At 45.4% G+C, this 14539-nt stretch overlaps 1 protein-coding gene across 2 annotated transcripts in view; it reads left to right on the plus strand.

The window, feature by feature from the left end:
* The window catches only part of TK1 (thymidine kinase 1), a 46507-nt gene extending 32383 nt beyond the window's left edge, over window positions 1–14124 (plus strand). For both annotated transcript variants that reach the window (XM_030208652.1, XM_030208653.1), the window contains 5 exons: window positions 9380–9493; window positions 9989–10082; window positions 10596–10685; window positions 10767–10886; window positions 11758–14124. In XM_030208652.1, coding sequence (XP_030064512.1) covers window positions 9380–9493; window positions 9989–10082; window positions 10596–10685; window positions 10767–10886; window positions 11758–11970 — 631 coding nt within the window. In that variant the 3' untranslated portion in view covers window positions 11971–14124. The remainder of the gene's footprint in view (window positions 1–9379; window positions 9494–9988; window positions 10083–10595; window positions 10686–10766; window positions 10887–11757) is intronic.
* Window positions 14125–14539: the final 415 nt, after the last annotated feature.

A 14539-nucleotide genomic window follows, 5' to 3' on the forward strand; every position in this document is an offset into this window, starting at 1 on the left:
AAATAGTTTTAAACACAGGCGGGCTGTGCCTGTGTATTCCCTAACTTTGCCTTGTCAATCCCCTGAAGCTGCACAGATTGTTTTCCTGCTTATGCATCTGATACTACTTCCTGTTTCTTGAATTTGAGACTGACGTGGCCAGAAAACAAGGGCTGTGCAGTGCGGATGTTGCTTCCTGGATCCTGTGCCAAATTCTGCACAAATTCAGCATTTCTCAATTGCACAGAATTCCCCCAGCAGTTCCACAGAGTCCAGTGGAACTAATGCCTGCAAATCAGAAACTACAAAGCAGACATAGCTTAAACCAGTTTTACTAACTTTTGATATCTTGCACCTGCATGCTTAAATCAGAATGTAAAACAGACCTGAATAACTGGTTTTTATTCCCATTCGTTTTTCAGTCTCAACAGGAGGTACATAAAGTTTTATTTCTGGATGAATTTTGTACATAATTCTGCATTTGTAGTGTTTTTGCACAGAAGTCCCCATCATAAGGCCTAAGGAGTGGAGGAGTGGCCTAGTGGTTAGGGTGGTGGACTTTGGTCCTGGGGAACTGAGGAACTGAGTTCGATTCCTGGCACAGGCAGCTCCTTGTGACTCTGGGCAAGTCACTTAACCCTCCATTGCCTGCCGCATAGAGCCTGCCATGAGTGGGAAAGCGCGGGGTACAAATGTAACAAAAAAAAAAATTCCCTCCTGCCTACCCAGTTTCATCTCTTACTCCAACTGCAGTTCTATCTCCCTCTAACTCCTAGCAATATCCCCCACCTCTTTTTCTCCTCCTCTACCCAGCTATCATTCTAGCTCTCGCACCCTCATCATGGCAGACCCTCAAGCTTAATTTCCCTCATACCAGGGGAATTTACTCTCAGCTTGTTCTGCCTCTTGGCCTTGCTCTGTTGCTGTGCTCCCTCTCCCCATGTTGCATCAGCAGATCTCTCCCCCTCCTCTGCCACAGTTCACATAGATGCTAATGTGACAGGAACTTCATTACTAAGCGCCTTTTGGATTAATACTAATCTCTAATTTGATTCAATATTCAATTGGTAGCGAATGTAATGACTGTAATCTATGTGCTACTGAATCAAACTGTCTTCCTCCCAATAATACCCATGCAGCAGCATTCTGTGCTACTTGCAATGGTCTAATTGTTGCTTTTGATAATCCAACATTATACCCATCGCAGAAGTCAAAATGTGAAACAATACTTGAAACACTGAAGATAACTCAATTTATAATACACCTCTTGGACAGTTGCTGTGATATCTTGATTAACGAGCTATAATCACACCTGGATTCAACACAACTGAAATAGGAAATTGAAGATCTGACATGGTTTTTAAAAATACCGCATCACTTAACATAGGGGCTCATTTTCAAAGCAGAAAAATGTCCAAAAAGGACAGGTGGATGTTTTTTTTTGCCAAAACATCCAAATTGCTATTTTTAAGACCCTTTTCTATGCAGGCCATCTGCAGTGCATCTAAAACACAAGGGGGCATGTTGGGGGTCAGGATTTGGGTGTTTCCAGAACTTGTTCCATTTTTCTATTATAATGGAACAACTACCCAGCACTGCCCAGTGTATGTGGAGGGGTATGCATGTGCGTCCACACTAGCATACCCTCCACTTACCTCTGGCAGAGTCTCCCACCTGCAAGCTAATGCCCCAGTGATTTCTAAGGATACTGGGGCCACAATTCCAGGGGTCCCACAGTTCCTAGAAAACATCCACAGACCAAGAACACCACTACCAGGATTCTGAGTCTGTTCGAGATAACAGAGCTAAAAAAAATAGGTTTATTATTAGAAAAAGGTAGAACAGTAAAAAGGTGTAAACAGCAAACAATAACAGGTAAAAATAATAGGAATCAATAACACTGTCTTGCTACCTAAGCAGTACCTGGGGAGTTCAGGAAAAATAACTGCTCACAGGATTTGAACAGTCTCAGTGCAGAGATCTTCACTCCTATTGAGACTAGGGAATTCCAGCGCATTCTGGCTGGATCTTACACTTCAGGTTGCCAGATGGAAAAAAGTTTCCCCGCCCAAAACCGCACAGTCAAACCCCGCCTCCGACGTCATTAACAGCCTGCAGCCCGCCTCCGCAGGGCTTCTATTGGTCCAAATTGGACCAATAAAAAACCGCCCAACCTGCAACGCGGACGCAAAAAAGTCGCCCAATTTCCCACAACCCGCAGCAGTCAAAAATTGCCCGCAGCCGGTTGCGGGAAGCCACCCAATTGTGCGGGAAACCCGCAGCCCTGGCAACATTGTTCAGGGCCAATCATGGCTCAAGAATATTAACACTAATGGCTTTCTGGCTAATAGCACTGCAGGTTACTCTCCCCCAGGGTTTTCCTCAGTAGTGTACCGGGGGAGGGCCAGTCCGCTCCAGGTGCACGCTGCAGGAGGGGTGCAGGGAGCAGCTGCACAGCTGTCTGCTCTGCTGGTTCCCTGCTCCCTTTGATGTTACTTCTGGGGCAGGGAGCAGATAGTCATGTGGCTATAGTCATGTGGGTGGTAAGAGAAATGCACCTGGGGGGGGCAATCACCCCAGGTGGCAGCCAACCACGGAACACCACTGGTTTTCCTCATTTCCTGTGGAAAGATAGAGGTGGTCACAGGCAAGAAAGTCCCTTGCTCTGCCACCATGAACACTGAACATAGTAACATATAATAACATAGTAAATGACGACAGATAAAGACCTAAATGGTCCATCGTCAGCCCAACAAGATACTCATTTTACATGGTATGTGATACTTCACATGTATACCTGAGTTTGATTTGTCTCTGCCTTTCTTAGGGCACAGACCTTAAATGTCTGCCCAGCACTGTTCCTGTACTAAAAGTTCTGAATCTAATGTCGAAGCCCTTTAAAAATTTACACGCCAGCCCATCCATATCTATTCAGTCACGATCAGGGCACAGACCGTAGAAGTCCACCCTGCAACGATTTTACTCTCTAAATACCGGCGTCGCCATCCAATCTCATCTAAGTTTCCATAGATCCATTCCTTCTAAACAGGATTCCTTTGTGTTTATCCCACACACGTTTGAATTCCATTACCATTTTCATCTCCACCACCTCCTGCGGCAGGGCATTTCCACGTATATACCCCACCCTCTGTGAAAAAATACTTCCTGACATTACTCCTGAGTCTGCCCCTCTTCAACCTCTATTCATGTCCTACCACCTTCCCGTCTCCGGAAAAGGTTTGTTTGAGAATTAATACCTTTCAAATATTTGAACGTCTGTATCATGTCACCCCTGTTTCTCCTTTCCTCCAAGGTATACATGTTCAGGTTGGCAAATCTCTCCTCGTATGGTTTGCAACGCAAATCCCATACCATTTTTGTAGCTTTTCTTTGCACCGCTTCGTCTTTTTACATCTTTAGCAAGATGCAGCCTCCAAAACTGAACACGATACTCCAAGTGAAAGTTGTGCAACCTGCCCTATAAGGACCCTAACTGTGTTTTGTCTCCATCTGTTGGTTGAAGGGATAACCTGCAGGTTCTGGACTGGTTTTGAGGAGACTAAAGGAAAAAAAAACAATTAGCAGGCAAGACCTCGTTTCTTCTTTGATACTGCACTTTGATGGATCTAAGGAGAATTCTTGAATAGGCCACACTAAGGCCTTTTCTAAAGCCTGTGATAGGGTTATTGAGACTGCAGCCTTTCCAGTACAAAGGTTTTTGTAAACATATATTATGCCTGTTGGCCAAGGGTCCAACCTACAAATACTGTGACACTGCAAGAGTGGGCAGGCTCTAACTCATTGCTATTTACAAAATTGAGTGATGTGCAATCAGTTTTATTAGGTGTATTCCAGGTAAATCTGTCTAGCAATCTGCAATATTTTTAACTTACAGCCCACTTCTATCAGCGATTATTCAAAGTGGATTACATGTATAAATTCAGTTTACAATATGCCTTACTAATAATTTAAAACCATCTTCACCGAGTGAAAATAACCAAGTTTTTAATTTCTTCTGAAAAACAATGAGTTTAATTCCTTTATAGCTTACATAAAGTTAAATGTTGTGTTCATTGATGTGTTGCTGTTGGACTACTCATATTTCCTAATTAGGGTAAAATCTAAGTATACAGACTTACTGCTCTAATGTAAAATTGTTTGATACTTGAAGCAACTCAAAAAAAACTGTATAATTCAAATCCTGACTTATCAGCAGCAGATGAATCCAGAAACTTGAAGGTTATGGTCATCTACTAGCAGGTGGAGAGAGAGTACCAAACTGAACTCTGCCACATAGGACGATCAGTCAATATTCTCTGTCTCCAGCAGATAGTGGACAGTTTCTCACAAGCTCCCAGTTACTCCTGCTTCTGTTCTGGGTTTCCTGGTTGTTGAGCTTGGGGGTGTCGGGGCCAGGAGTGGTGCCTGACTTGGGGTACACCTAGTGGTGCCAGGTTCCCTTCCACTCCCTTCCTCCTCACAGAACTTTAGGGGGGAAAGAAAATGCTGGAAGAGAACAGATTTCTGCTTATGTAGTATACTGGGGGAGAGGGGGGGGGTCTCTTCTCTGTACTCCTGCAGCTGTCTGGATTCAGCTACCTGATCGGAGTCAGAAGGCCTATAGGTACTGCTAAGGCTGGCAAATAGTGAGTATGAACTTTCAATCTATCTCTCTGTCAAGTTTGTACTGTTCGGAATAGTGCAGCTGCAGTGGTATACTATTTATTTTTTGAGCAGCCTGTGTGGGGGCTTGCCTGTGTTTGTGCGACATTACCATTGGGCCAGCGTAGGAACGATTTTGACACGCTTTTTTATAGTACCTCTCATCAGTCGTGGCAACCATTTTGATCACAGGCTGCAATAATGGATTGCTCTTTCTCCTTTTCTGTCTTTGCGGCTTTCGAGCTGTTGTGGGGTGGATGGAGCTGGTTCCCTTAATTAGTGATTTATTTATTTTTGCCTTTGGTTTTGGATTTCAGTTCCTTCTCGCAGGGCAAATTCCCACACAGAAGAAGCCTGGACCTTACTGCTCCCAAGTCACTCTCAGCTTCTCTTCAGTGACCTTCTCCAGGCTATTCCTCCTGGCTGTGCTTTGTCTGCAGCTTGCTTCCCTTTCTGAGGCCTTGGCTATGGTGGGGTGGGCTGTCCTCTTTTCCTGGGGGGGGGGGGGGGAGAGTATTCCCTTCTTACCTTGAGCTAAGGGGCAGTGTCTCCTCACAGTTGCCTGGCCTGCTGTTTTGTTTGTGCCCAGGCTTGCAGGGGTGATTGCTGCGCTCTGCTGCATTTAGTCCAGGTACTGGATTGTGGGTGTCCTTGTTCATTAGCTGTGGCTCTATGCTACTTGTACTGGGGTTTTTTTTTTCCCTCCTTTCTGAGGAATGGCCATTTTTTTCCTCTCTAATAAAGGGACAGCTGGTGGCCCTTGTCCGCATGAGCATCTAGTGGTATGCTGCTGCAGCAGCCACCTTTGGGGCACACCTGTCATCCTGGCATGGCTTCCCTAAGGCAGTGATCCCATGTGGTATCAAGCCCTTAGACTCCCGGTTGTCTGAGGTCCCTTGCAGCATTGTCAGCCTTCAGCTCCTGACTGCATCTGCGGACTTAGATATCAGCATATGGCGACACTTCCACCTCGCAGCTCTGTGCCTTTAGCCACCTTGGGGCTGTTCTGGCATAGGAGATTGCACTTCAGATTGTTTAGCACTTGCACTATTGGCCTTCGGGTCACTGTAGCCTTGCAGCTTGGAGTGGGTGCCGGGTGGGATGCCCCCTGGGCACCTGGCAGGTTACAGCCTTCTGTATTTTGCTGCTGATTGGCGGAAAACAGTTTGTGGCGCCTTCACTGGCCTCTTCATGGTTACCGGTGCCTTCTGTTGGGGGCCGCAGCCACCAGGCACAGATGGTCATGTTCAGAGTCAAGACCAAGGCTACATTCCATACAGAAAAGGAGGGGTTTGCTACCTATTTAGTTATGGAGCAATTCAATCTACAGAGAGGAAACTAGCAACAGCATCCTGAGATGAACTAAACAGACTGGAGCCAGCGAAGCACTAGAGTGATGTGGCCACCAGGTTTAGCCAGAACCATGCTGCAGAGCAAAATACTGAGCACTACAGCATGTGGAAAGGGGAAACCATGCTGTAAGACAGTAATGGAGCCATGCTCCACATGCACCAATAGAAGAAGCTCAGCAGCCATGAAAGAGCCAAATTCTGCCGATACCATAGAGCCATGAGCTAGCCAAGCAGCCATAGCCATGCACTGAGCTGAAACTGTCACTGTGAGGCAAAGCCTGATCATGGCCACAGAAACTGCCAGAGGCCAATATAGCTGGAGCTGCTAATAGCTAAGGGGTGCCTCTAGAAGCAAAAACACAATCATATCACCTACCAGAGGAGAAAGGGCACTCAAGACAGCAATATCCTGACTGCAGTGGGCAGTGTAGGGCACAACTCCATTGATAACTAGGCACAGCACCATCGCTGCCTGTTGAGCACTGCTTCATCTTGATATGCAGAGCCTTCTGTGTCTGAGCTCAGCTCAGGCTGTGCTTGTTGGGCACGGATCCATTTTTGCCCGGTGAGCACAACTCTCATGTTGAACGCAGCTCCATTACTGCATGTAGAGCACATTTTCATCTCTAAATGTCTCTCTATCTCTGTCTCTCTTGTGCCATCTGTGGCTTCATTGCTGCTTCTGTATTGGTCCAATACAGTTGGCTTCATCTGTCTATGGGGCGCAGCGCTTTCTCTGCATGTATACCCAACTCTGCCTCTGAGCTTGCAAGATTTCATTGCAGGAAGTGGATAGCCGCCTTCCTCTGGTTATGCCTCATAGCTTCATCCTTGTCCAAAGGTCCATCTGTGAATGTGTAGTTCAGTTCCATCTCTAATTACAGAACACTGCTCCTTGTCTGGATCTGGGTGCAGCTGCACCTCTTGCTGAGGAACACTGTGCCATTCATGGAGAGGTGGAAGTACACCTGTCTGAACATGCACATCATCTTCAATGCTGTTCCATATCTGACTCTTGGACTGGTCTTGTCCTTGTCATCTGTGACTTTCCCACTTTGTTGGGGAATCTGCTGTAGCTGAGGAGCACGCCTCTGGTGTTCTGTAGTGCATCTCAGCCCTTTCTGTGCAGAATGTCACAAGCTGGTGTTGTATTTCAGCTCATCCTATATCTATAGGGTTCTGCTTGACTCTGATCCTGGGATGCAGTCTCACCCTATGCTGGGCCTTGACCCTATTGTGCGACAGGATCCTCCTTGTCTTTTATGTCTGAGTTCTCCTGTGTTACTTCATGCTTGAAACTTGCTCCATCTGTGCACGGTATGTGTGACTCCATCTTGGCCTTTTTTTGTTGTTGTTGTTGTTTGGTTCCATCTCCAACTTAAAATCTTTATAGCATTCTGTGCAGATTGCTTATTCATGTGTCAAGAGTGACTCAGCACAGTCCCGCCATTGTTGCCTCTGGTGGTTTCCACATTAATGAAATTGGAAATCAGCTGTTGTTTCCTCCATTCTTGGGAAGGAAAATCATCCTGGGAGTTTCCATCTACCACTTTATATTGCAGTCACTGTGGGCCTTTCTGGTACCTTCAGGGCACCAGTGGATGTCTGAGTGTAGTCTCCCTTCTCCTCCTGGTGAGCCCCAGTTGGGGCAATGCAGCCTCATATACAACCATAACTTGCTGGAGTCCGGGCGCCTGTTGCTTTGGTTGTATTCTCTAGGTGCATCTCCCTTCATTGTCTTCTATGAAGGTGCCCTACATGGTCCTTGTGACACGTCTTCCAGACCTTGTCCACTTGTTAGTTTTGGTTAAGTCTAAGGCATCCTTCAGGGCGTTGGTTCTTTCTGCAGCTGTGTCTAGTTCCCACCCTACTTATGGACCGTTCTGCTACATCCCACAAGTCTCTGGATTTGTCTGCTGCTGATAAGGAAGGAAAAATTTTCTTTCCTTTAGTACAACAGAGAAATCCAGTTCCACCATATCAGTTTAGTTGTCTTTCTCTTCTTAGTTTTTTTTTTTTTTTTACTGTAGTTGCCTGTGCATAGTTCTGCTAGTTGACAAGTTTATGCCTTTTTTTTCCCCCCTATTAGGAGGGAGAAATGTTTCTTATTCCTTCTGCTTTATTATGAGAAATGCTGACTGGCTGAGAAGCACGTTGTCCTATGTGTCAGATTTCAGTTTAGCACTATCTATCTCCACTTGCTGGTAGATGGTCATAACTCACAAGTCTCTGGGGGCCCCTTTTACTAAGGCACATGAGCACCTACGTGCGTCAATTCAGAGTTACCGCCCAGCTACCTCGTGGCCTGGGCGCTAATTTCATTTTTGACAAACGTTGGAAAATATTTTTATTTTCTGGCGCACGGGCACTAATCGGCATTTGAACGCAAGTTGACCATTACTGCCTGGTTAACGCGTGAGACCTTACCGCTGTCAATAGCAGGCAGTAAGGTCTCCGACCCAAAATGGATGCGTGCCAATTTTTCATTTTGCTGCATATCCAAAAAAGGCATTCTTTACAGGTGCACTGAAAAATGATTCTGTGCGCGGCCAAAACATGCGCCTACACTACCGCAGGCCATTTTTCAGCACACCTTTAGTCAGGGGTGTGCTGGTAAATTTTTAACAGGCTCTTTCTCTGGACATAGCCAGCTCTGCAGTTGGAAGGACCAGGGGTTGCCGGGGGGGGGAGCAACACTTGCCTCTCTCTCCTCCCTCCCTTCGTGTGGGCACACTAGGCATACCTTTGCTGGCAGCCAATAAATGGACTGCCACACTCCCAACGTCTTGCTCTGAAACTGCTGAAACTTCTCACACACATGCTGGAGAAGTCCCAGCCTGCTGCTCAGAGCTGGAAACAAGGAGTGGGGAGCAGCAGCAGTCTATTGGCTGGCAGGGTTCAGCATCCCCACCAGCAAAGTAAGAGAATTCAGCAGGGGGCCCAAGCCCACATTTTGGGAGCCAGCTGTTAAGTAGCCATGGAGGGCCCTACTTTAACAACCGGCTCCCAAAATTCTTAAAGACTTAACAACCGGCTCTCGCGAGCCTGTGAGAGCCTGCTCCAGCACATCACTGCCTTTAGTAAAAGGACCCCTCGATTTGTCTGCTGTGACTAAAGGAAAGAAAATTTATCACATAAGATATAAGCGTATATAAAAATTTATAAAGATGTAATGGGGGTGGGGCATCACACCACTGATCAAGTAGTCCAGAAAATGGCTTACACTTCTTTCCCGTGTGTAAATTTTATTCATTTGAACATTTTCTGCTAATGATACTTGAACCATGAGATTTTTGCCTGCTTTTTAAAATACTCTTTCCAGACCATCAGACAGCCTTTATCAGCCCTAGCTCAGGTTCATTAATTGGACCCTCTTTTGGCTGCAGTACTGAGCTGATGCGCAGAGTCCGCCGGTTCCAGGTGGCGCAGTATAAATGTCTGGTGGTGAAGTATGACAAGGACGTGAGATATTCTATGAACAGACTTGCTACACATGACCGGTGAGTATCTGATGTGCTGGGACTGAGGGCGATCCCTGAAGATCAATAGAGTGAGTAGGAGGGGGGATAGAAAGTTTTAAAGAGTCAGTAGAGCGTGTTTTACTTTTCTCTCCTATGAGTGAACAGCTTCCCTCCTCAGGTATAAGAATAGCCATACAGAGTCAGACCAATGGTCCATCTAGCCCAGTATCCTGCTTCTGTGGCCAATCCAGGTCACAAGTACCTGGCAGAAACCCAATTAGTAGCACCATTCCATGCTACCAATCCCAGGGAAGTAGTGGCTTCCCCATGTCTGTCTCGATAACAGACTATGGACGTTTCCAAACCTTTTTTTAAGACACGCTAACTGCTGTTGCTGCTTCCTCCGGCAAACAGTTCCCGAGCTTAACTGAGGATAGAGCTGGGGCAGTGGAGAGATGTGAATAGGAGGTAGGTGTTCTGGATTTTCAGATTAGGTTGGTCATGCCTTGACCTTGCAGTTTTCTGCCATTCCAGGAACCTGATGGATGCTGTATCAGCTGGCCGGCTCAGAGATGTGTACCAGGAAGCCATGGCCAGTGCTGTCATTGGAGTGGATGAAGGACAGTTTGTAAGTTCTCAGCCCTGGAAACTTTGCATGTCTTATAGTCCAAGCTTCATCTAATACTTAACCTATGACAAGCTAACTTCACTTTAGCTTTCTCATTCTTTAATGTCCACTAAGTTTCATTTGTAAGTAACTGGAGTTTTCCCTATTTTTATATCCCCCTCCTTTCTGACTTAATCCCGCTCTGTCCAGAACCACTTTTCCCTGGTTGCCCCAGGAATTGCACCTAAATCTTGTGTTCTTTCTTTTACTCAAGAATGAAGATCTACTAATACTACTACTAATTTCTATAGCACTACTAGCCGTACGCAGCGCTGTACACTTGAACATGAAGAGTAACATCCTCTTTCTTTCTCTTTGGCTTCTACCTCATTTGGAATCTGCAAGTCTCCCTTCACATCTGTCTGAGGCTTTATCCCCACACGTTTGCTAGCCAGCACAGCTCAGGTAGGCTTGACGAGTTGCTGGTGCCATAACTGGCAGCCTGAGCATTTGTTCTGTGATCTTTCCTCCTAGTTCTCAGATATAGTGGAGTTCTGTGAAGAAATGGCAAATGAAGGCAAGACGGTCATTGTGGCTGCCCTAGATGGAACATTCCAGAGAAAGGTCAGACCTTTGACTGCCAGGAGAGGGAGAGGGCCTATGGCCTCTAATGCATTTTAAATAAGGCTTTTTTGTTTGCTGCAGGCATTTGGAGGAATCCTGAATCTTGTGCCCTTGGCAGAAAGCGTGGTAAAGTTGAATGCAGTGTGCATGGAGTGTTTCCGTGAAGCTGCTTATACCAAGAGACTGGGAGCAGAGAAGGAGGTAGGTCTTTTTTTTTTTTTCACCTCCCCCAAGCCTGACGTTGCAATTTTAAGGGGAAAGGCCCTCTTCAATCCAGCAGAGGGTCATGGGACAGATTTCACGTGCAGATTGTGCTGGGATCTTACCCCTCTTCAAAATTTAATCATGTGCCCTGGAGGGTTGTGAACAGGTCAGGTTTTCAGAATATCCTTAATGCATATGTACGAGAAACTTGCATGGGTGGCAGCACGGGTAGTAATCTCATGCATATTTATAGTAGGGATAGACTGAAAATCTGCCAAGTGGAAGCAGTCACACTGGGTATGAATCATTTCTTTCCTTCCTCTTGGGGAGTACAGCAGTATTTCTATTTTGCTGTAGACTGTTGGCCCTGCCTGTGCTGGTGAAGGTGGTAATGTTTCCTGTTCTTTGGGAGGAGGCTGACACCTGGCTGCCTGACACCCACCCCGCCCCCAAGCATACTGCTCACCTTGCACCTCTGTGCAAAGGGGTAATAAGTAGTGAATAAACTTGTGATCCTTACTGTCCTCCTTAACCTGTCTTCTCTGGTGTTCAGAACCAGGCCTGGCCTCTGGTATCATGGGCCTCCTTCCCTCTCTGCCTATTACACTGCCAGGCTGTGGCTAAGGCTACTCTTACTACCCCTGCCATTATGAGCCCTGGCTTTGGCTACCAGCCTCCACCTTAAGCCCTTACTGTTAGTAGCCACCAGTTCTGCATACTATGGCAGATTCTAATATGGTTCTGTGAGCACGCGTAAGACCCACCTCACTGCTACTAGTCCCAGCTCTAGCTACAGAAAGTTGTATTGTAGAATAGAGTAACTGTAGTTGGTCCTTGACTTGTGATCATTATTTCTTTCCTGGCACAGGTTGAAGTCATCGGAGGAGCTGATAAGTATCACTCTGTGTGCCGTCACTGTTATTTTCAGAGGGCGCTTGAAAACAAAGAGAACAGCCATGGACTTGTACCATCGAGTGCGGCCAAGCCACAACCTACGACTGCTACTTGTCCCCGTAAAATCTTTGGCCAGGTCCAAGCTTCAGACCAGCCTCTGCCCATATCCTTCCCTAATGTAAAGTAGCCTTTCAGCTTGCCATAGCTACACAGGGCTGCCTTGTGCTGCTGTCCTAGTTATGGGATAGTAGAGACCTTCTTGTGCTATTTGTATATAGTAAGACTAAATCAGTGAAGGCTTTGCAGAAGAAAAGCTGCCAGGGCTATGGATGCATTGATAAGGGAATGTTTTTAGGATGTTGGGCCTCTTCCTTTTGGGACTGATGGGTAGTGGGCCACTTATGTTAGCTCCTACACCTGTTGTAATACATGACAAATTTGCCACTGGGTTGGTGAAGGAGAACTATTCTAACAGTAAGCAAGAGAACCCCAGTGTCTCCTGTTGCCCCTAGGTGTAGTAATGCTGTTGAAGCCCTATTACTACCCCCTACCACACTGCCCTTTCTAGGTGTACTACAGGGGTTCTTAACCTATTCTTCAAGAGCCCCTTCATGAATACATATGAGCTAAATCTGCCTCATCCATGTTCAGTGTAGATATTAAAAAAAAAAAAAAAAAAAAAAACCTGACTGGGCCTGAGGCCTGGCAACCTCTCATTGAGCATATGGATAATATCTGGTGCTACTGTGCTCAGTGTGGTGTGTAGGAGCACATGCTCTAACCGATTGGGTAGAGCTGTGACAATTTGGACTAGTGCTGTTTGTGTTGGGACTATTCTGTCAGAATAAGCAGCACTGCATCGAAGGTGTAAATCTGTAAACAATAAACTATCCCCTCCCCCTTTTTTTTTTGTTGCTGGAAAGGCTTTAGAGGAGATATTAGGACTGTCTGGTACTAATGTATGTGGTGCTGTACACATTATATGCAGGTACTTTCTCTGGCCCTAGATGGCTCACAATCTGTGCCTGGATCAATTGTGTAATAATGCAAGTCAAATCCTCAGCTCAAATGCTTTATTTAGCATGTACATACTGACTTTGCTCCTACTGTACAAAATGAAATTCTACTTGATTACCCTCCTCTGGAAACAAGATGCTGGCCTTGATGGACCTTCAGTCAGTCCTAGGAGGGCAATGCTTATGTGCTTAGTATTTGAACTGCTATGTCAAGTGCTAGTAGCCTCACTCTTTCTGTAACTGAAGGTGGGGTATTCCACTGCACCACCACTAGCCTAAACAGAGGCTGCCCCCAGTAACAGCTGGATTGCTCTCAAGATCTTGTTCCTACACTCTGGTATGGTGGACTGGAAATTTCCAGAAGCTGAGACTCCACCTTTTGTTGCACAGATCTGACCTGGCTTGTCACCATAGCCCTGAGGTTGAAAGATATCTCCAAACTCACTAACTATCCACTTTTGTCCTTTTGAGCTGGTTGTGAGAATTGCTCTGCACACAGGGCTATGCCTTTAATTCTGGCTACTTCCTTGCCGAGGTTGTGTATTCTCTCAGCATATCCCCAAGCAATACACACTGAACTGTATTTGCCTGCAGCTCTCTATACTGAAAGTTCAAGTGCCTTTGCGATGTCCACGACTGATGCTGGAAGTGGTGCTTAAGGAGATTTAATGAAAAAAAAAGTACCTGTTAATATAAGTGGTAGGTAGGTACTGTAAAACCTGTGTGAACTAGATCAAGAACAGGACAAAGAGTAGAAGGAAACATTTTTTATTATAAACCAAAGTGCACATAAATAGTGGTTTCCCCACAGCAGTACAGAATGAATGACAGCACCTAAAGCTCAAAATGGCCCATCACCTCTGCCTGCTAAGGGTACTTTTAACCTTTGGCATACAGCATTCATCTTTCTACTCCCCCAGCTTTATTTTCAAAATATGTAAAGGAAAAAAAAACCCCACCAAGTGAAGGGAGGAGTCTAAATTAATTTTAAAATGTAGTGATCTATAATTCAGTGTGGGGGGGGGGGGGGGTTGCTATATTAAATCAGTTCTTACATTAAGCCACAGCTGCATTACAAATTAGCATTTGCTCTTTTATCCTGTGCACCACACAGCTGACACGCAGATCTATCAAAGTCTGAATTAGTATTTTCTTCTTTGAACATGTGTGGGATACCTTCACTGGTGCTCTACAGCCATGGCAGTTATGATAGAGTTAAAAATAAAATTATTACAAATATCCAGATTGTCAAACAGTCACTAGTCCCCTGATATCTAGACTTACAAACTACCTTCCATAAGTCAGTCATGCAAATTTACCTTTTTTTTTTTTTTAAATAAAAAATATATATATATAAGTTCAAAATCATCATCTAAACCCACACAGTCTATTACACCAAACTTGCAAGCACCTCTGTGTGTGTCTCGGGCTGCCTAGCCTCAATTCCCTTGTTGCCATCAACACAAGGAGAAAGAAAACTGGCATTTTGCGCTAGTGGCTGGCAGTGTATTTCCAGTAACCAGGTCAAAAGCTGACTGGCTGCTAGGAAACTATAGCGGACACGAGCTTTTCTCATATAGGTAATCTGCGCTCCCACAGGATACTGTAGTCCTCTGTTTTCTAGCACTATCAAAGGACAGAAAGGCACTTACAGTTAGGTCTAGTAGAAATATAATAAAAAATCAGGTTTAATAAAGAAAGTGTTTTCCTCTATCATTTATATTAAAAAAAAAAATGTAC

Source organism: Microcaecilia unicolor, chromosome 6 (assembly GCF_901765095.1).
Source record: "Microcaecilia unicolor chromosome 6, aMicUni1.1, whole genome shotgun sequence".
Classification (NCBI taxonomy): domain Eukaryota; kingdom Metazoa; phylum Chordata; class Amphibia; order Gymnophiona; family Siphonopidae; genus Microcaecilia; species Microcaecilia unicolor.